We start from the raw sequence: 22,068 nt of genomic DNA on the forward strand, positions 1-22,068 counted from the left end.
CTAACAGCACATACTTTGTGACTACAACACACACCCATCAGCACACAGTCGCAGACTGCAGCTCATATAGGCTAGCCGAAGCACAGTGCTCTCTCAGACTCTGTATAAGTCTACTCCTCTCAGGCCTCCCGGGTGGCGCAGTGGTCTAAGGTACTGCATCGCAGTGCTAGCCGTGCCACCAGAGATTCAGGGTTCGGGTCCAGGCTCTGTCGCAGTCGGCCGCGACCGGGAGGTCCACGCACAATCGGCCCAGCGTCGTCCGGGTTAGGGAGGGTTTGGCCGGCAGGGATATCCTTGTCTCATCGCGCACTAGCGACTCCTGTGGCGGGCCGGGCGCAGTGCACGCTGACCAGGTCGCCAGGTGTACGGTGTTTCCTCCGACACATTGGTGCGGCTGGCCTCCGGGTTGGATGGGCGTTGTCTCAAGAAGCGGTGCGGTTGGCCTCCGGGTTGGATGGGCGTTGTCTCAAGAAGCGGTGCGGTTAGGTTGGGTTGGGTCCTCGACATTCGCCTCTCCCGAGTCCGTACGGGAGTTGCAGCGATGAGACGAGACTAACTACTACCAATTGGATACCACGAAATTGGGGAGAAAAAAGGGGTTACATTTTTTATATATATATAAATAAATGAAATAGTCTGTGTGTTTACAGGTGTTATGTAGAGACAGGTGCAAATACATGGCCTGGTCACAAGATACCCCAAGAACCACAGACCTGCCCATTGGGGGGGATAAAATACGCTTCCTTCTCTGCACACATTACATTACAGCGTTATTTTAAAATTGATTTTAAAAAATGCAATCTACACAAAATACCCCATGATAAAAGTGAAAACAGGTGTTTAGAAATGTTGCCAATGTATAAAAAATAAAAAACACCTTATTAAAAAAAGTATTCAGACCCTTTGCTATGAGATTCGAAATTGAGCTCAGGTGCATCCTGTTTCCATTGATCATGTGTGAGATGTTTCTACAAATTGCAGTCCACCAGTGGTAAATTCAATTGATTGGACATGATTTGGAAAGGCACACACCTGTCTATATAAAGGTCCCACAGTTGACAGTGCATGCCAGAGCAAAAACCAAGCCAGGAGGTCAAAGGAATTGTCCGTAGAGCTCCAAGACAGGATTGAGTCGAGGCACAGATCTGGGGAAGGACATCAAAATAAATCTCCAGCATTGAAGGTCCCCAAGAACACAGTGGCCTCCTTCCATTTTATGAATGATGAAGTTTGCACACACCGAGCTGGCCACGCGGCCAAACTGAGCAATCGGGGGAGAAGGGCCTTGGTGAGCGAGGTGACCAAGAACCCGATTGTCACTGAAGGAGCTCTAGAGTTCCTCTGTGGAGATGGGAGATCCTTCCAGGACAACCATCTCTGCAGCACTCCACCAATCAGGCCTTTATGGTAGTGGCCAGACGGAAGCCACTCCTCAGTAAAAAGGCACATGACAGCCCGCTTGGAGTTTGCTAAAAGGCACCCAAAGACTTTCAGACCATGAGAAACAAGATCCTCTGATCTGATGAAACCAAGATTGAACTCCTTGGCCTGAATGCCAAGCATTCCGTCTGGACTGGAGGACACCTGGCACCATCCCTACTGTGAAGCATGGTGGTGGCAGCATCATGCTGTGGGGATGTTTTTCAGCGGCAGGGACTGGGAGACTAGTCAGGATTGAGACAAAGATGGAGAAAAGTACAGAAAGATCCTTGATGAAAACCTGCTCCAGAGCACTCAGGACCTCAGCCTGGGGGCGAAGGTTCACCTTTCAACAAGACAATGACCCTAAGCACACAGCCAAGACAACGCAGGAGGGGCTTCGGGGCAAGTCTCAATGTCCTTGAGTGGCCCAGCCAGAGCACGGAATTGAACCCGATCCAACATCTCTGGAGAGACCTGAAAATAGCTGTGCAGCGACGCTCCCAATGAAACCAGACATAACTTGAGAGGATCTGCAGAAAAGAATGGGAGAAACTCCCCAAATACAGGTGTGCCAAGCTTGTAGCGTCATACCAAAGACCCGAGACTGTAATCACTGCTTCAAAGTACTGAGTCTGAATACTTATGTAAATGTTACATTTCAGTTTTTTCTTTCTATAAAAATGTGAAAAATACTAAAAACCTGTTTTTGCTTTGTCATTATGGGATATTGTGTGTAGATTGATGATGGGGGGGGGGGCGGGACGATTTCATATATTTTAGAATACAAACGTAAAGGGAGATGCCTAGTCAGTTGTCCAAATGAATGCATTCAACTGAAATGTGTCTTCCACATTTAACCCAACCCCTCTGAATAAAGGTTGCAAAAGTAACAAAATGTGGAAAAAGTCTAGGGACCTGAATACTTTTGGAATGCACTGTACCTACTCCGAGGCAGGAGAATTTACTCTCACCTCAGTAACACGTTGACGTGAAATATACCTTGATAAATATACATTGAACACAACACACAACCATAGGTCAAGAGGCAAAACATGATACATCAAACACGCCTATAAAACGTCAGTGAAAACTCGATACACACAAACACTCAACACTCTCCTACGCGTGATTGTGTGTCAAATACGAACACACACCCATGAACATAAAAAGCAATTGGAGGGGTGGCAAACATGCATGAAAAACTTTGTGGATTTGATTTAAATGGCATCAAAAGATGTGAGATACCGACTCAGGGAATGAACGCTGTTTGAAAGGTGGGAGGTTAGTCACCGTTTTGCTACGAGTCTAAATGGCATAAAAAAGGTGCACTGCTGCATTAAAAAGCTTCTCTAATCCCCAGCCCTGGCAACCCCCAGATAAACGTGCAGCTTCTTCAAAACCTTGCAACCAAACTAAAAAGATAGCTCGTCACATTCCTGTGTCACTGTGCCAATGGCCCTACAACATCGCTTCCCCGACCCCCCCCCCCCCCCCCCCCGCTCTCACCTTGAGGGAACGGTACGTCTAGCAAGCGAACTGCAAGACAAGAAAGAAAGCAGACGCTTTGAAAACAAAGTGCTGTCGTGTAAAAACTTACTGTGGGGATATAAACATTTCAACCTTTGAATAAACCACCCCTGTCAAGCAGCTAACGGGAGTAAGACCCGCAAGCTCCAATTTCCCAGCGCAGAGCTCTCCTCGGCGCTTTCAAGTCGCTTTGATGCCGAGGCTGCGGTTGGCTAGACACCACAAACCAGGATGCAGGTTCAATATACCGTCGAGCGACCGCACAAAAGTATCACGGCCTTCTGCCTCCTGACAGATGACAAACCACAAAAAAAGAACTGAGCTTAGCTGTGGGCCACCTATGGCTCACAAATGAGAAATGCAACCTTAAAAAATGACTTTCGCAAAGAATCCGAACGGAAGAAATGTCTTCATTCCTTACCTATGTAGGCCTATGGCGTACTACTGCGTTTGCACTAACTTGTAAAACGGCCAAGCCAGACTCACTCAACTTCGCAGGCAAAGGTTTCATAGAACTTTCATCACGCTTTTCACCCATTCAATTTGTAGAGCACATTTAGCTTGCGGAGCTATAACGTAATTTAAAATGCCATTTTTGGTTTTGTTTATCCATTCCCATTTCAGTTCCGGGGGGGGGGGGGGTTGGTGTGTTTGCTCAGTCCAACATCTGCACCTTGTCCTACCTTCCTTCTCCACAACCAAACATGCACCACTTTCCCTTATCTGAAAAGGAGGCCCTTTAGGAAATCATGAATAAATAGACGAGAGACAACAGAAAAAAACAAACTGCAAATGAAAAACTGCCCTGATAACCAAATGATTTAAATATTCTCCCCATCCATGCTTTGGCAGTCTCCTCACTAGGACCAGATTCCGACCCCTACCTCCACCTCGGCCCTTCACCCCCTCAGTGTTGGTTTGGCCGGTGATCCGTGAAGTGCAATGGAATCCGCCAAATTAGTGGTCTCTGAACTGTCTCAGCAGCCATTGTTGCCAGCATCTAGAGTTCAAAAGCAACAACAAAACAAAGAGACGAGACAGCAGCCTTGGGTAATGATTGGCCAAAAGGGCTTTCACACTTCAGAGCCTTGGAGGAGAGATTGTTTAGGGGCTGTGGTGTCAAGGCACCAGGCAGCGGCTAAAGAGCCAGAGCAAACGTTAACACAAAAGGGCCCCTCTAAGTGCCTAGGGCAGCAGAGCCTTTACACCCACAAAGGGGAAGTCCAACTAACGCATAAAGCATGAACGAGGTGTGCAAGCCATCCAATCCTCTGCCGCCACTTCAAACACTGAAGGGCCGGGCCCCTACTTTCTCCCAAACATGTTGACATGCTTGAAAAAGGCATCGTCAGTCACTGAAGTAACACCCCTTTTGCCCTGTTGCAAATTCCTATTTGAATATCAATACAGTGGAGAGAAGTGTTTGCTTTTGCTCTCGTGGTGGTGAAAAGTGAATGAGGTCAGTGTATTGAGGAAAGACGGTGACGTAAACCATCTGCCGTTCCATTGAAGTACAGGCCTGAGGTGTTGTTAAATTGCTCCTGGGGCCATAAAAGCTGCCATTTGGGTTTGACCTGGGTAGGCCACCATTGTAAATAAGAATTTGTTCTTAACTGACTTGCCTAGTTAAATAAAAAGTTAAACATTTTTTTAAAATCCCACTTGACCCACTCCAGGACAGTCTTGTCAAGGCGCTAGCTAGATTAGCATAACTTTATAAACCTCTACTACCATAAAGAAAGCTTGAGTGTTTAAGAGCAGTGAGGTGAGCGACACAGCCGCATGGCATGCTAACTTCTAGACACAGCCAAATGAATCAGCTTCCCAGTCATGCCTCATAGCTCCCCCCAGCACAATCTCCTAGGCTACTATTCCCCTGTCACGTGTAAGCCTGAATATTTTAGAAATGCGCCGATAACAAGGGTCCCTCCTGCCAAGATACGTATTCACTGTGATAGCTTTATCCAATGCAATCTTTTCAATTTGTCCTCCACGATTTCTTTCCCGCTGTTTTCCACAGCAAGCAGATGGAGGCAATTTCTTTGTTACACTTAGGGTCTGCACAGAACTCGGTAGAGCCATTGAATCCACGTACAGTGCCTTCAGAAAGTATTCATACCCTTCCGACTTATAACACAATAGTTGTGTTACGACCTGATTTCTAAATGGATTAAATAGATCTCTCACCCATCTACACACAATACCGCATAACAAGTATTCACACCTCATAATAAGTATTCACACACCATAAGTATTCACACCCCTGAGTCAAGATATGATATAATCACCTTTAGAATCACCGTTTTAAAATTCTTCAAGCTCTGCCTAGTTGGTTATTGATCATTGCTAGACAGCCATTTAAGTCTTGCCATAGATTTTCAAGTTGATTTAAGTCAAAACTGTAACTAGGCCACTAAGGAACATGTCGTCTTGGTAAGCAACTCCAGTGTATATTTGGCCTTGTGTTTTAGGTTAGTGTCCTGCTGAAAGGTGAATTTGTCTCCCAGTGTCTGTTAGAAAGCAGCCTGTGGTTTTACTCTAGGATTTTGCCTGTACTTAGCTCTTTTCATTTTTTAAATAAAAATAAACTCCCTAGTCCTTGCCGATGACAAGCATACCCATAACATGATGCAGCCACCACCATGCCTGATAATATTAAGAGTGGTACTCAGTGATGTGTGTTGGATTTGTTGACCATCCTCAGTTCGCTCCCATCACAGGCATTAAACTCTGTTTTAAAGTCACCATTGGCCTCATGTTGAAATCCATGAGTGATTTCCTTCCTCTCTGGCAAACGAGTTAGGAAGGACGCCTGTATTGATCCACAACCCAAAGTGGAATTAATAACTTCACCATTCTCAAAGGGATATTCAATGTCTGCTTAAGTTTTTTCCCATCTACCAATTGGTGCCCTTCTATGTGAGGTATTGGAAAACCTCCTTGGCCTTTGCGGTTGAATCTGTATTTGAAATTCATTGCTCGACTGAGGGACCTTACAGCTAATTGTATGTGTGGGGTACAGAAATTAGGTAGTCATTCAAAAATCATGTTGTTACACACTATTATTGCACAGAGTGAGTACATGCAACTTGTGACATGCACATTTTTACTCCTGAACGTATTTAGGCTTGCCATAACATGGTTGAATACTTACAGAGCATACTGAAAGTATACAGACCCTTCACTTTCCCACATTTTGCTTCCGTTACAGGCTTATTATAAAATTGATAAAATATTTGTTTTTCCTCAATCTACACACACACAATTCCCCATATTGACAGAGCAAAAACAGTTGAGACATTTTTGTAAAGTTATTAAAAATAAAACCAGGAATATCTTACTTAAGTATTCAGGCCCTTTGCTATAAGCCTCGAAATTGAGCTCAGGTGCATCCTGTTTCCATTGATCATCCTTGAGATGTTTCTACAACTTGGTTGGAGTCCACCTGTAGTAAATTCAATTGATTGAACTTGATTTGGAAAGGCAGCTGCCTATATAAGGTACAACAGTTGACAGTGCATGTCAGAGCAAAACCCAAGCCATGAGGTCGAAGGAATTGTCCGTAGAGTTCCAAGACATGATTGATTGTGTCAAGGCACAGATCTGGGGAAGGGTACCAAATACAAATATGCAGCATTGAAGGTCCCCAAGAACACAGTGGCCTCCATCATTCTTAAATGAAAGAAGAATTTAATCACCAAGACTCTTTCTAGAGCTGGCCGCCCGGCCAAACTGAGCATTCGGGGAGAAGGGGCTTGATCAGGGAGGTGACCAAGAACCCGATGGTCCCTCTGACAGAGCTCGAGAGTTCCTCTGTGGAGATGGGAGAAACTTCCAGAAGGACAACCATCTCTGCAGCACTCCACCAATCTTGCCTTTATGGTAGAGTGGCCAGACGGAAGCCACTCCTCAGTAAAAGGCACAGGACAGCCCGTTTGGAGTTTGCCAAAAGGCATCTAAAAGACTCTCAGACCATGAGAAACAACATTCTCTGGTCTGATGCTTTGTCATTTGCTTTGTCATTATGGGGGTATTGTGTGTAGACTGATGAGGGGGGGGGGACTATTCAATCCATTTTAGAATAAGACTGTAATGTAACGAAACGTGGGAAAAGTCAAGGTGTTTTGAATACGTTCCCGAATGCACTGCATACTTACTGCCTCAAGACTTTCAGCTTTTCATTTTTAATTTGTTTGTAAAAATTGCAAAAAACATAATTCCACTTTGACATTATGGGGTAGTGTGTGTAGGCACAGTGACACAAAATCTCATTTTAATCCGTTTTAAAATTCAGGCTGTAACAACAAAATACTGTCTGGAGGCACGGTAGTGGGGCGGGAACAGGATAACAAGCATGACACCACAGCATATTCACACCGACCGTAAAGTCTGTGCCAACCGGGCTACTTTGAGCAGCCTAACAGTGGGTGCTCCCCAGAAGACAATAAAACAACAGATTAGAGGAAGTGCCTTATGGAAAATGATTTACACCGATGACCCACGGGCTTCATCGGTTGTGAATGGATTCGTAAAGTAAGCTAAATCTAATTCCAAGCAATTACAGTCAACAGATACCCAGAGAAACGAACAAAAAAAGCGGGCTGTCTTTTAGAACGTTGGCTGTGTAGGCTACAAACCGAGATTAACAGCCCGAGGTGGTGAAAGAGTTGAGGGAAATATGACCCATGAAGAATGAGAATTTAAAGTAAATAGTCCTTGCCACATAGTAGAGAATACCAAGACGTAAGTCTTTCATCCACTAAACAAGACAGATGTCAGAACAAAACAAAAAAAATTCTGCTTCCATAATGTAGATGCAATGTCTTCCTATCACCTCCGAGCAAAAATGTAATGGGCAACCAATCACACGCCTGTCTCATTCATTTTTTACATGGAACCAGTCAGCTACCTGTCTCACTCAATTGACTTCAAAGAGCCAACCAGCTGTCTCGCTTGCTTCCTTAGTACCTTCTAAACTGAGCATGTTAACTTACCTGCCTAACTCATCACTTTAAGAGAGAGACAGACAGCGAGAAAGACAGCGAGCGAGAGAGAGAGAGGCTTTTACCAACCCCTCCCACTTATTCATTCATACCTCAAGCATTCCATGACAGTCCAGGATGAAAATACTTTCATTTTTCACCTTGCCGCGATCAATTTTTCATTCTGGGTGAAACGCTCCCAATTGATCAATCCCTCTCCACCACTAGCCAAGCGGAGATGGCTGGACTGGGACTGAGCTAGTAAAGCCTCAGGTCGGTCAGTCTCGTCCAGCTTGGTCTCACAGCTACCACAGACCAGCCAGCGGCCACGTCATCATGGCAATCCCTCTGGTGACTGTGGGTCACTAAGAGCAGCCTCGCCTTCATCACTCAGCCAGGCACACACAGAGAGGTCGTGACCCATCCTCTCGCCGTGCGCGCACACACACACACAGCCAACCCCCAACAGGAGATCACTAAAAACACAGACCTATCAGCATGATCAGGAGCAAGCACCCCCCATAAACAGTTATGCCCAACCACATAGAACACACATAGCCTCGGCATCTGCGACGGCTAGGAAGGAAGAGAAGGCCATGTTGCTCTCACAATCAGAAAGAGCACTGATGCTACACCATGTCTACTTGTCTCAGAAGGTCACAGCTGTCTCACTAGTATCCGACAAGACAAGCACTCTGCATGGAGGTGTGAATAACTTAAAAAAAAAAAAAAAAAAAAAACATTTAAAAAAAAAAAATCGGTGGAATTGTGTTCTAAAGAAAAAAGGTACATAAACACGGCGAGAAAGAGGCGAGATTGACAGAAGATAAAAACAACCATGCCAGTGTAGGCTAGACTACATCTTCCCCAGAAACAATCAAACCCGCGCTAATGGAGGCAAACTAGCATTCCCCGATAATTTCCTACAGATCATTTCGCATATTTTGGCGCGATCATGGCCCAGCACTTTACTTAAGTGAGAGGACGAGGAAATATTCACGACGTATTAATATGACGAGAGAAAACAAAACGGCGACCCAGGGAGCAACAAATTACACGTCTGTTAACCTCCAGTGCCACCTCTACTCTAATATCACGCCACTATCGGCCCAGAGAATAAATCGCCATTGACATTTCCGAAAATGGAATCCATAAGGCTATTTTAAACAGAAGACAGGGATGTGGTCTTTGCTTTACCGGGTTTCTAGTCAATCTTTGGCGCTGTGCAAACAAAATGCCAAGCTCCACATCATAAAGGAGGAAAGGAAAATATGGCATTGTCGCCCCAAAATCACTTCTGTGTTTCCATATCATTGTGATAGCATGGAACTCCTCTCGCATTCAAGCGGATTTAGTCCAGCGAGGAAAATTCATGCTGATGTCAGTTATGAAAATGCACCATTCCTCCTATCCAGCGGCCCGGTATTGCAGCCTTGGGCTGTAAATCTCCAAAATACCACTATATTTTAGACAAGTCATAGACAGCAGCTACTCTTCCTGGTGTCCGGCAAAATTAAAGCAGTTATACAATTTTTAAAAGATTACATTCAGAAGTGTGCCCTCGTGCCCCTACTCCACTACCACATATCTACAACACAAAATATGCCTGTGTATGCATGTGCCTGTTCCTGTTTGTGTTGCTTCACTGTCCCCGCTGTTCCTTAAAGTGTATTTTATATATATTTTTTTTTATTTTATTTATTATTATACTGCTTGCATCAGTTACCTGATGTGGAATAGAGTTCCATGTAGTCATGGCTCTATATAGTACTGTGCGCCTCCCATAGTCTGTTCTGGACTTGGGGGCTGTGAACAGACCTCTGGAGGCATGTCTTGTGGGGTATGCATGGGTGTCTGAAGAGACCTCTGGTGGCATGTCTTGTGGGGTATGCATGGGTGTCCGAGCTGTGTGCTAGTCGTTAAAAAACAGACAGGTCTGTGCTGTCGACATGTCAATACCTCTCACAAATACAAGTAGTGACGGAATCAATCTCTCCTCCACTTTGAGCCAGGAGAGATTGACATGTATTTTAACATTTACTCTCTGTGTATTTTCAAGGGCCAGCCGTGCTGCCCTGTTCTGAGCCAATTGCAAGTCCCTCTTTGTGGCACCTGACCACACGACTGAACAGTAGTCCAGGTGCAACAAAACTAGAGCCTGTAGGACCTGCTTTGTTGATAGTGCTGTCAGGAAGGCAGTATAGCACTATTATGAACAGACTTCTCCCCATCTCAGCTACTGTTGTATCAATATGTTTTGACCATGGCAGTTTACCATCCAGGGTTACTCCAAGCAATTTAGTCCCCTCAACTTGCTCAATTTCCACATTATTTATTATGAGATTTAGGGTTTAGTGAATGATTTGTCCCAAATACAAAGCTTTTAGTTTGAAATATTTAGGACTAACTTATTCCTTGCCACCCATTCTGAAACTAACTGCAGCTCTTTGTTAAGTGTTGCAGTCATTTCAGTCACTGTAGTAGCTGAGGTGTATAGTGAGTCATCCGCATACATAGACACACTGGCTTTACAGGCTGATTTACTGGCTCAAATAGCCGACCAAGGGGGCTTTACTATTCTTAGTTAGCGGAATGACTTTTGCTTCCTTCCAGGCCTGAGGGCACACACTTTCTAGTAGGCTTAAATTAAAGATATGACAAATAGGAGAGTGGCAATATCATCCCCTATTATCCTCAGTAATTTTCCATCCAAGCTGTCAGACCCCGGTGGCTTGTCATTGTTGATAGACAATGTGTAATGTCAGCTTTTGTTCCTAATCTTGCCAATGAAAGTTTGATAATCTTGCCAAAGGAAAAAAAATCATTAAAAGTAGTTGGCAATATCAGTCGGTTGTGATGAATGAGCCATCTGATTCAATGAATGATAGAGCGGAGTTTGCCTTTCCCCAAAATGTCATTAAAAAAGGTGCTCCAAAGCTTTTTACTATCAATCTCTATGTCATTTATCTTTGTTTCATTTCTTCTTTTTATTCAGTTTAGTCACATGATTTCTCAATTTGCAGTACTTTTGCCAGGTTGTTCCGCTAGACTTATTTGCCATTCATTTAGCCTCATCCCTCTCAACCATACAATTCTTCAATTCCACATCAATCCACGAGGATTTAACAGTTTTTAGTCATTTTCTTAAATGGGTGCATGCTTATTAGTAACTGGGAAAAGCAATTTCATAAATGTGTCAAGTGCAGTGTCTGTTTGCTCCTCATTACACACCACGGAGCAACAATTGTTCTTTACATCAACATAGGAATCACTACAAAACGTACTGTATGACCTCTTATACACTATATTAGGCCCAGCCTTTGGAACTTAGGTTTTCCTAGATATGGCTACTATATTCCGATCACGACATCCAATGGATCCTGCTTTCAAGCACATTTCTGCAGCATTAGTAATCTTTAGTGATCAATACATGTTCATGATTTCATTCCTATGCTGTTGATTTTGGACTACAGGAAATGGAGGACTGAGCACGCCCCCGTTCTCATCGGCGGGGCTGTAGTGGAGCAGGTTGAGAGCTTCAAGTTCCTTGGTGTCCACATCACCAACAAACTAACATGGTCCAAGCACACCAAGACAGTTGTGAAGAGGGCACGACGAAACCTATTCCCCCTCAGGAGACTGAATAGATTTTGCATGGGTCCTCAGATCCTCAAAAGGTTCTACAGCTACACCATCGAGAGCATCCTGACTGGTTGCATCACTGCCTGGTACGGCAACTGCCCGGCCTCCGACTGCAAGGCACTACAGAGGGTAGTGCGTACGGCCCAGTACATCACCGGGGCCAAGCTTCCTGCCATCTAGGACCTCCATGCTAGGCGGTGTCAGAGGAAGGCCCTAAAAATTGGCAAAGATTCCAGCCACCCTAGTCATAGACTGTTCTCTCTGCTACCGCACAGCAAGTGGTACCAAAGCACCAAGTATAGGTCCAAGAGGCTTCTAAACAGCTTCTACCCCCAAACCATAAGACTACTGAACATCTAATCAAATGGCTACCCTGACTATTTGCATTATCTCCCCCCCTTTTTACACTGCTGCTACTCTATTATTATCTATGCATAACTCTACCCACATGCATATATTAACTCGACTCAATTATACTACTGCTATTCTCTGTTCATCATATATGCAAAGTCACTTTAACCATATCTACATGTACATACTACCTCAATCAGCCCGACTAACTGATGCTGCCTCGCTACTGTATATAGCCTGTCTTTTTACTGTTGTTTTATTTCTTTACTTACCTATTGTTCACCTAACACCTTTTTTGCACTGTTGGTTAGAGCCTGTAAGTAAGCATTTCACTGTATTTGGCACACATGACAAATAAATCAGTCTGGGATACCGGATTTAACCGGTACCCCAGCACCAGTACACCTTGTATATAGCCTCAATAATGTTATTTTACTGCTGCTCTTTAATTATTTGATACTTTTATTTCTTTTCTGGGGGGTATTTTTCTTAAAACTGCATTGTTGGTTAAGGGCTCGTAAGTAAGCATTTCACTGTAAGGTCTACACCTGTTGTATTCGGCGCATGTGATATCTGTTGAGAGGTTTTGGCCTTTCTAGGGAGTTTTTCCTAGCCACCGTGCTTCTACACCTGCATTGCTTGCTGTTTGGGGTTTTAGACTGGGTTTCTGTACAGCACTTTGAGATATCAGCTGATGTAAGAAGGGCGTTATAAATACATTTGATGATTTGATCACATAAATGATGAAGCATTTCACATGTTATCCAGATACTGACTGTTAGCACTTAGTAGTCTATAGCAGCTTCCCACAAGAATGGGCTTTAGGGGAGGCAGATGAACCTGTAGCCATATTACTTCAACAGTATTTAACATGCGATCCTCTTTAATCTTTAAAGGGATGTGATTCTGAATATAAAAACAGCAACACCTCCACCACTGGCATTTCTGTAAATGTTAAAACCTTGTATTGCTACCACTATATCAACAGGTATTGTCTAAGTGAGTTTCAGCGAGTCAGAATATGAATGCCATCTATTACTAGAAAGTCATTTCATCAACGTTGTTTCTTAAGCTCTTATGTTGACGTGGGCTATTTGAGCACTTTTCTGGAACGCTTGATAGTTTTCCGTTGCTTTACTGGAAAGCTTAGCAGAAGTAGATATGCTCATGTTATTTATGTTAGTGCAGGGTGATCTGAACACAGAGGACTTGCTACTAGGTCACACCGCTTCAGTGCTAACAGCATAAATCTGGTTCATAGGGACATGAGTGCCGCATACAATAACTGTAGGCTCAGCAGAGGTATTCAGGGCAGTTAGTGGGACATAAATTAGGTTACTTACATTGTGTCTACCAATGCCCCTGGTATAATGTACATTTGCTAAAGCATTATGATGACTCAACGACAGAAATGGTAGGGATTAACGGAGCTGGGCTTGGGTCACTGATAAGTCATTGTCTCAACGCAGCCTTGGAATCCAGTGAAAGGATCCAGGAACCTAAACGATTTGGGTGGATCACATCCTCCTTATAAAACACGTTGTTTCCAAAAGGTATCAAAATTGTCAACAAAAGTTACACCCATTGAGCCAGTTGTTTAGACAAAGAATCATGATAATGTGTTCAATACCACAAGTAAGAGGACACTGGGCCAGATATGGTATTTTATTAGTGTCTAGCAGAGTCAATCAGCTTTTTGAAATCCAGTTAACTGTTCAAAGCTGCCCTTAGTGTCATTAAAGCCCACATTGACTACGATAGAATCGATGTCCATGTCCTGGCATAGTACATTCGGGAGCAGCTAAGTAAGGTCATTTACTCAAGCTCCAGGATGGGACATTGTTTTAGCAACAGGAACAGTCACATTTCTAACCATGGAACTGCCCAAAATCACAGCTGGCGAGAAGGACGAGGAAATCCGCCTACTCCCACACTTCACAGGATGGTGCAGGCCTCCGACAGATGGAGAAGCCTCGCTCAATCCAGAGCAGGGACGGAAGGTTGCCGGCACCGACTTCGAAGTCGAAGGGGAAGGAGTAGGAGTAGGCACAGCAGCTGCAGACACAGTTACCCCTAGAGAAGGTGCAGGAAGATCAGCCTCCAGGGCAGCAAAACTATTTGTTGTTTGTATCCGCTCCGGGCCCTCTCGTTAGGAGTGGTGGAGACTGCTTTGCGGGAGGCCGCTGTCTTCGCCTTCCACGGCTCGTGACATGCGACAATCGTTGATTGCCATGCTCCTCTTGCTGTGCTCCTTCGACTCCGCATATCAGAGGGGCCATGCAACCAATTACATTCAGAAGTCACGTAATTAGTTAAATAAAGCCTAACCTGTGTGCAATCTAAGTGTCACCTGATCTCTCTCATATATATATATATATATATATATATATATATATATATATATATATAAAAATAATCACACACACCTGTTCTGAAAGGCCCCAGAGTCTGCAACACCACTAAGCAAGGGGCATCACCAAGCAAGCGGCACCATGAAGACCAAGGAGCTCTCCAAACAGGTCAGGGACAAAGTTGTGGAGAAGTACAGATCAGGGTTGGGTTATAAAAATAATATCAGAAACTTTGAACATCCCACAGAGCCATTAAATCAAATTTTATTTTTATGGAAAGAATATGGCACCACAACAAATCTGCCAAGAGCGGGCCGCCCACCAAAACTCACGGACCAGGCAAGGAGGGCATTAATCAGAGAGGCAACAAAGAGACCAAAGATAACCCTGAAGGAGCTGCAAAGAACCACAGCGGAGATTGGAGTATTTGTCCATAGGACCACTTTAAGCTGTACAATCCACAGAGCTAGGCTTTATGGAAGAGTGGCCAGAAAAAAGCCATTGCTTAGAGAAAAAATAAGCAAACATGTTTGGTGCTCGCCAAAAGGCAGGTGGGAGACTCCCCAAACATATGGAAGAAGGTACTTGTTAACTCGAAATGACACAACGACAAGGTTCCAGTTTAACAAAGTTTACTCTACTATATGAACACACTACAAGGTAGCCATTACACTCAAGGCCAGGTCCAACAACGACTAGACTTCCTGCGCATGCGCACTCTTGACTGAGTGATAGCCCCGTAATAACAGAAATATAGGGATACTTAAAACATGAACTTAACAGTACTCTGGTCAGATGAGACAAATTGAGATTTTTGGCCATCAAGGAAAACGCGATGTCTGGCGCAAAACCAACACCTCTCATTACCCCGAGAACACCATTTTCCATCAGCAGGGATTTGGAAACTGGTCAGAATTAAAGGAATGATGGATGGCGCTAAATACAGGGAAATTCTTGAGGGAAACCTGTTTCAGTCTTCCAGAGATTTGAGACTGGGACGGAGATTTGCCATGGAGAACGGGCAAACATCCCAGTGGCTAGATGTGCCAAGCTTAGAGAGACATACCCCAAGAGACTAGCAGCTGTAATTGCTGCAAAAGGTGGCTCTACAAAGTATTGACTTTGGGGGGGGGGGGGGGGGTGAATAGTTATGCCTGCTCAAGTTCTGTTTTTTTGTCTTATTTCTTGTTTGTTTCACAATAAAAAATATTTTGTATCTTCAAAAGTGTTAGGCATGTTGTGTAAATAAAATGATACACCCCCCCCCCCCAAAAAAAATATATTTTAATTTCAGCTTGTAAGGCAAGAAAATAGGAAAAATGCCAAGGGGGATGAATACTTTTGCAAGCCACTTTATAATCCTTGGCAAGCAAACCGCATTGGAACTGAGTGATCCAGTTTGTCCCGAAAGAAAGCGTAGTAGATACAGCTCCTACAGCGCTGGAACCGTTCATTTACTTCTCCAGACAACGAGGGTGCATTGGAAAACTCATCGGGGACTAACTTCATTAGCTTGATGGCCAACGTTAGCAACTTAGCAGCTCTTTCAAGCAGACTTTAACCTATCAGGTAAAAGGGACAAGAAATAGCGGTCCTAGCTGTTAAAAGCTAACCGTGTTGCAGAAACCATGCAAAAACAAGTTCGGTATTTATGTTTTAACAAAGATTGGTTGTTTTAGTTCAAATAAACTGAGTGTTTCCAGCATACAGTGTTCAGCTGCGCACTCTGATGATGTCATCGCTGCCAAAAGGAATATTTGGAATGCTCTGGATTGAGCAGTACAACAGCGTGTTCCAAGGTGCCAAATATACCCAACTCTACAAAAGGTACAATGTTTATCAAAATCTACTGGCCCGAACAGAATGATATAAATTGGACTGGTGGAGTTGTCACACGTGCAGTTAACTAAAATATATGGAAATGTCTGCTCTATGCAAAATTCCCCACCAACTGATTGCAGCATTACCACAAAAATGGAGGAGGCAAGTGGAAGGGGAGGAGGTAAGGAACTTGTTTTGTCAGCCCTGCATCAAAGACCAAAAATCAGATTTTGTCCAAAAAATGTGCACAAATTGGTTTACATCCATGATATTAGTAAGTAATTCTTCTTTGCCAAGATAATCCATCCACCTGACAGGTGTGGCATGCCAAGAAGCTGATTAAACAGCATGATCATTACACAGGTATATCTTGTGTTGGGGACAATAAAAGGCCACTCTAAAATGTGCAGTTTTGTCATAACACAATCCCACAGATGTCTGAAGTTGAGGAAGCATGCAATTGGCACGCTGACTGCAGGAATGTCCACCAGAGCTGTTGCCAGATAATAAGCCGCCTTTAACAATGTTTTAATGAATTTGGCAGTATGTCCAAATCGGCCTCATACCACATGGCGTGGTGTGGGCGAGCGGTTTGCTGATGTCAACGTTGTGAACAGAGTGCCTCATGGTGGCAGTGGGGTTATGGTATGGGCAGGCATAAGCTACGGACACAATTGCATATTATCATTGGCAACTTGAATGCACACAGATACTGTGACGCGATTCATTTATTTCATTTGACCGATTTCCTCATATGAACTAACTTAGTAAAATCTTTGAAATTGTTGCGTTTGTTTTCGTTCAGTATGACAATAGAAAGGTTCATAATTTGTGTGACACCTCACAGCACAGTGGAAAAATATGGCAAATAGGAATCAAAACTGGATAGTCTTTAAAGAAGGGATGTACCGTGTCTGTAAAATGTATATTCTATGTATACTGGACATTTACTCCAATTGGTGGAAGCTTTAGGGGGACATAAGGAAAATATATAAGAAAAACAATATACATAGTCACCCAAAAATATATGGGAGATTGGAATTGATGGAAGCTACAATCTAACCCCCCCCCCCCAAAATGTGAATACACACACACACTGGCCAACTCTTACACACGGACAATGCAATCCCACATACACACAGACTCCCCATTCAACTGAGTGGAGGAGTCCCTGGAGTGACCTTGAGACGTGGCGGCCTGTCGTGAAGAGGCTAAAGTACAAAGTCAATACCGGCCGACAGACCTGGTTAACTATTAAATGGGGCGCGGGGGGGGGGGGGGGGGGGGTCCCTGATCCAGCCGTCTGCTGGGTAACTCATGGAGGAGGAGGAGCAAACAGGCAATACACAGACGTCGCCAAAACACACAGAGAGGAGACGGTTTGGATAGTCGGGACAGACGAACTAGTTTATGACAGAGTACTCGGATATCGCCCATGGCGTGCTGTAACTAATAGCACATACACACATGGGTAGCAGATAGGATTGTGATGAACCAAAGTATTGAATACCTTGTAATTTGTCATTGAATTGCCCCCCCCCACTGACTGTCCCAGACTCTACAGTCAGCAGCTCATAAAGCTCATTGGATAATGTATCAATGAATGGCGTCTATTATTGATGCTTGGCCATGGATGGAAGTGGAACCAGTGATTCAGAATGGAAGTGATTGCAACTCTCAGAAAATGTATTGTGTGCGTGTTTGTGCGTCTAAGCTTTAGTGTCCAGGGCTACCAGGCACTGCCGGTGTTTAACAGCCCTCTCATATCCGCTGCTCCTGCCACATTCCTCTTAGAGGCTGAAAGGTCACGATGGGAAAGGGGTGGGTGAGGCACCATGTGGAAACAGTTCCATGGACAGAATTGAGAATGTATATAAATAAAATATGCCATTAACCAGGCGCTTTTATCCAAAGTGACTTAAATTATGAGTGCATAGGCTACATTTTAGTGTGTGTGACCCCATAGGGGAATCGAACCCACAACCCCGGCGTTGCTAGCACCACGCTCTTATAAACTGAGCCCCACAGGACCAAGGAGAGGGTCGCAGTTGATACTGTCGCCATCCCGAAGCCAAAGTGCAGTGAAATGCATCCAGGTATGTTGCAGTATTTTCACCTCGACGGCATTCCCTCGTTACCCCAAACAGCTGTTCCAACACGTGTGTGTGCGCATTCCAGCATTCTCACCATCGTTTCTGACTGCGAGAGACTCCCTTGGCTGTGAACGCAGCGGCATAGAGTACGCACTGGCCCGGGCCAAGCCATGTCAGTGCTAACCGGGCCACGCCATGTCAGTGCTAACCGGGCCAAAGGAAAGGTGAGCAGTCAAGGGAGGGATGCCTGGAATCCAGATAACGGATGACACATTTCTCCAGGTGACACGAGCCAAAGACATCTCCCTGGGAGAAGAGCAGAGCGCACGGGGCGATAAAGAGGAGAGGCGTGACAAATGGACAAGCACTTACTTGTGGGGATGGTGTTGCAGCATATTTGCAATTGGCGCTGTGTCATAGGGCAATGCGTTCTCGTCTCAGTGAGTTTCAGTTCATGAAAAGGTTCTGTTCAAGTTAGACTTCCCTTTGGCCAAACAAAGCCTATAGAGCCAGTGTCCCCCAAATGGCACCCTATTCCCTATTTAGTGCATTACTTTTGGTCCGGGTCAAAACAAAGTAGTGCACTATATAGGGAATAGGGTGCCATTTGGGATGTGGTACTAGTCATGGCCCCTCTCCTGCGTTTACAAGTGACTGGAAATATTTAGACTTCAATGGAGTTCTGTGGTGGCCAATACCTCACTAAACATTTTAACTAACATCGGGCCAGAAATAGAAGAGGGGGTTGAGTTATCACATATCCCAAGTTTACCGAGGATTTAGAGAGAGATATTCAATCAGGAGGCAACTCGGCCTAAAATAAACCAGTCTCACTCTCGGAGAAGTAGACTTGCCAACGCTCTGTGCAAACTTCAATGGCAAAGTTTCCCACCATGGTTACAATGTGACGCCTGTCCTTTGGGTGACTTGACTTACTCTGGCATCACTAGAACCAAAGACGAGTTGTGGCCTCCACAATCAGTGATAAACACACAAAGCACAAGCTTAGCCTATTATCAAACCTAATATGGACACTATCGTGAAAATGAGTGTGGATGTAGCCCTACTTCATATAGGCTGGGCCTTATTGAATTAACAGCATTACACAAAATTATTCCAACTAAACATGATTTGGCTGATAAATCTAGGCCTAATAAGTGTTGTACTTATTCATTATAATGTGGAGTTTATAGCAGTGTGATAGCAAGGTCACACTCCCACACCACTCTTACAGTGCACATTGCTTTATTCCCTTAAAGTACAGAGCAAATAAAACGTGTCAGTGCATATCCTCGTTTGGCTGCAATATCAGTGAAGTGGGTGGGGGTGATTTATTCAAACCGTTAAGGTAATTGACTGGCTGGCGAGGTTTTCGTTCACGCTAGAACAGTAAGAGAACCATATAAGCCATTTCAGTCCCCGAGAAAGGCAGTCAATGGCATTGTATGCCAATAAAACGAGTTCACAATCTGCTCGCAAAACACACCAGGCCGCGCGCAACGGAGAACCTCAGGGATGCGCGCGATGGTGCCTGTTTTGGAACGGTACAGAAAGACAAAAAGGTGACCACTTTTCCTTTACAGTGGTAATATGACCCACATAACACATTTATAACAGCTTTCATGTACAGTCCTTTTTTAAATCTGTCAACACGTCATAACTTACTTGTCATATTCTGCGTTGTCCTTGTCGCAGCGTGCGTCCTTGTGTTTCTGCCAATCCTTGCCGTGTTTGCAGGTGGTGAGGAGCACCACATCCTCTTGGTTGTGGACGTGATATAAGGCATTCCTCGTGTCTGACCCTATCCCTGTAAGGTATCGTTTCCCCTTAAACACGAGCATGTATTTCCTGAAAGGTGGGATGGAGTTGTACTTTAGGTACCCCCTGTCCCCTCCGGTCCTAGGGTGCTCCTTGGAGAACAGCGGGATGGACACGTCAAAGTTGGGTCTGAAATTCTCGGTACTGATGCTGGCCTTGGCCAACATGGCCTGGCCTATGTCGAAACCTAGGTCTTCCGTGTAGTCCGGCCATGTCCCAGAGTACAAGTTAAATATGAGGTGGTTTCTGCCGTTGTTCCAGAGATGAAGGTTCTGGACCTTGGTTTTGAGATTGTGCACGTACTGTGGCGAGAGCGAGTCCCGGTCCAGGGTGTCCAAGCTCAGGACGAATAGACAAGCTTGTCCCGGGTCAGTGGTGTAGAACCTGGATCCCTCAATGGTCGATAAAATATTCTGGTAACTTTCTGAGATTTTCTCCCCCTTCTGCTGGGGGTAGACATACACTTTGAAATCGTTCTTTTTGCATGCTGAGAAATCAAAGCACGAATCCATGCGACATCTTTTGCCTTTGTACACGCTTGTATTAACGTCCCTCTTCTGCCTCGGCGATATGTGCATGTTGTATTCCTCAGTGTCCAGTTGATCCAAGGGTAGGAACTGTTGTAACGGGTCAGAGAAGTGTGGCCACGGCTGGTCGGGGCGATATCCATTGTGGCTACGGTCATGCCGGTTTCTGCCCGACGCTGGAAGTTGTAGCCCTCCAAAGTAGAACAGTAGAACTAGACATGCACCGGCGGAGAGCAGGAATAAATATCGTTTTTTGGCCTGCATGTGTCCTACGAATAGGGGCAAGTTTTTTTACAAATAAAATTGAAGTGTCCCGAAGTTAGGCTCTCACCACCTCCAACTACACCGCTCCGCCATCTTCCAGCCTGCAAAGATTTCAAACTCGCGTCTTCCCCCTTCTTCGTATTCCGTTCCCCAATCCAGCGATTGATCCAGCGCATGTGGGCGATTTTAAATGCGTTCTCTCTCTCTATCTAGTTTGTCCATTTCACAATATAGTGTCAATGGGCAACAAAAATCCCCCTCGACCAAGTAAAAACATTCATATACTCCCTTTGCCCCTCTCTTTCATTCAGCCAGTCTGTATTCAAATGTAAAACTGCGCCCGGTTAGAGATGCCCGAAGCGTTCTACCAACTCTTTCCCCTGTAGAGTAGCGGCAGGGGTTCATGTGGCTTCCTGCCTTGGCCAACACAGAAAATGTATCCCACGGTTAAGATTTGTTAACACGCTGTCCGTCTGTGGTTTAAAGCCTTCGGTGAGGTCGGCTTTTAGATCCAGATGTCTCGGAGTATAATTCGGCGGACTCCTCGCGCTCTCTCCGGCGATATTTCACTCCATGGTTCAATGAATGTACGAGGAACCCGTCGTAGAACAGGAGCAGTTCATTAGTGCAACTGTAGCCTCACGAATCCCTGCATTTCTCTTATATTTTAATCTCCCGACAGACCTCATACACGCAAAAATAATCTCATCGGAGAATAGGGCCTGATACAAGCGAAGAAATTGACGCAACGACCTCAAACAGTATTTACAGTTACAATGTGACTTTGCAAATACATTGAAATTGTTACAAAAACGGGATTCCTTGATTCTAGTGTCCAATTACCAAATGCTCAAATGTTTCGATTGTTCCTCTGTAACATTCCAATCCCGACACGATGGCAGCTGACGTAACGTCCCATCAGTGTGCATACGCGTTTCTCATTGGTTTATTATTGGAACCGGAAAAGGCGGTGCTTCAAATGCACCCATTCACAACCGGAGCCCTCTCAGCGAATAACTTAAAGCACGAGTAAAATACCGAAAAATTTAGAATATCTATGCGTAAGTATTTTCTACGGATTGTATTGCACGTAATGATTATACACTGTCACCGCTGTCTTGAAATAACTCGTTTAATGTTATTTCATTTATAGTAGAGGTGACACTGTGGCCAAAAACCAGAGTTGCTCTCTAGTGTGCAAACAAAATCACAGTAACCAAAGTTGAGTGCCCTACGGTAACATTTACACAGCACGAATTGATGGTTCATC

The 22,068-nt window shown here is 44.5% G+C and overlaps 1 protein-coding gene across 1 annotated transcript in view; it reads right to left on the reverse strand.

Annotated features, from left to right (window-relative positions):
* Positions 1-21,705, reverse strand: part of ext1b (exostosin glycosyltransferase 1b) — a 117,267-nt gene extending 95,562 nt beyond the window's left edge. Inside the window, exon 1 of the mRNA XM_055876036.1 lies at positions 19,855-21,705. Coding sequence (XP_055732011.1) covers positions 19,855-20,798 — 944 coding nt within the window. The 5' untranslated portion in view covers positions 20,799-21,705. The remainder of the gene's footprint in view (positions 1-19,854) is intronic.
* Between the last annotated feature and the right edge of the window lie 363 nt (positions 21,706-22,068).

The sequence above is a fragment of the Salvelinus fontinalis genome, chromosome 22, assembly GCF_029448725.1.
Source record: "Salvelinus fontinalis isolate EN_2023a chromosome 22, ASM2944872v1, whole genome shotgun sequence".
In the NCBI taxonomy this organism is placed as follows: Eukaryota; Metazoa; Chordata; class Actinopteri; order Salmoniformes; family Salmonidae; genus Salvelinus; species Salvelinus fontinalis.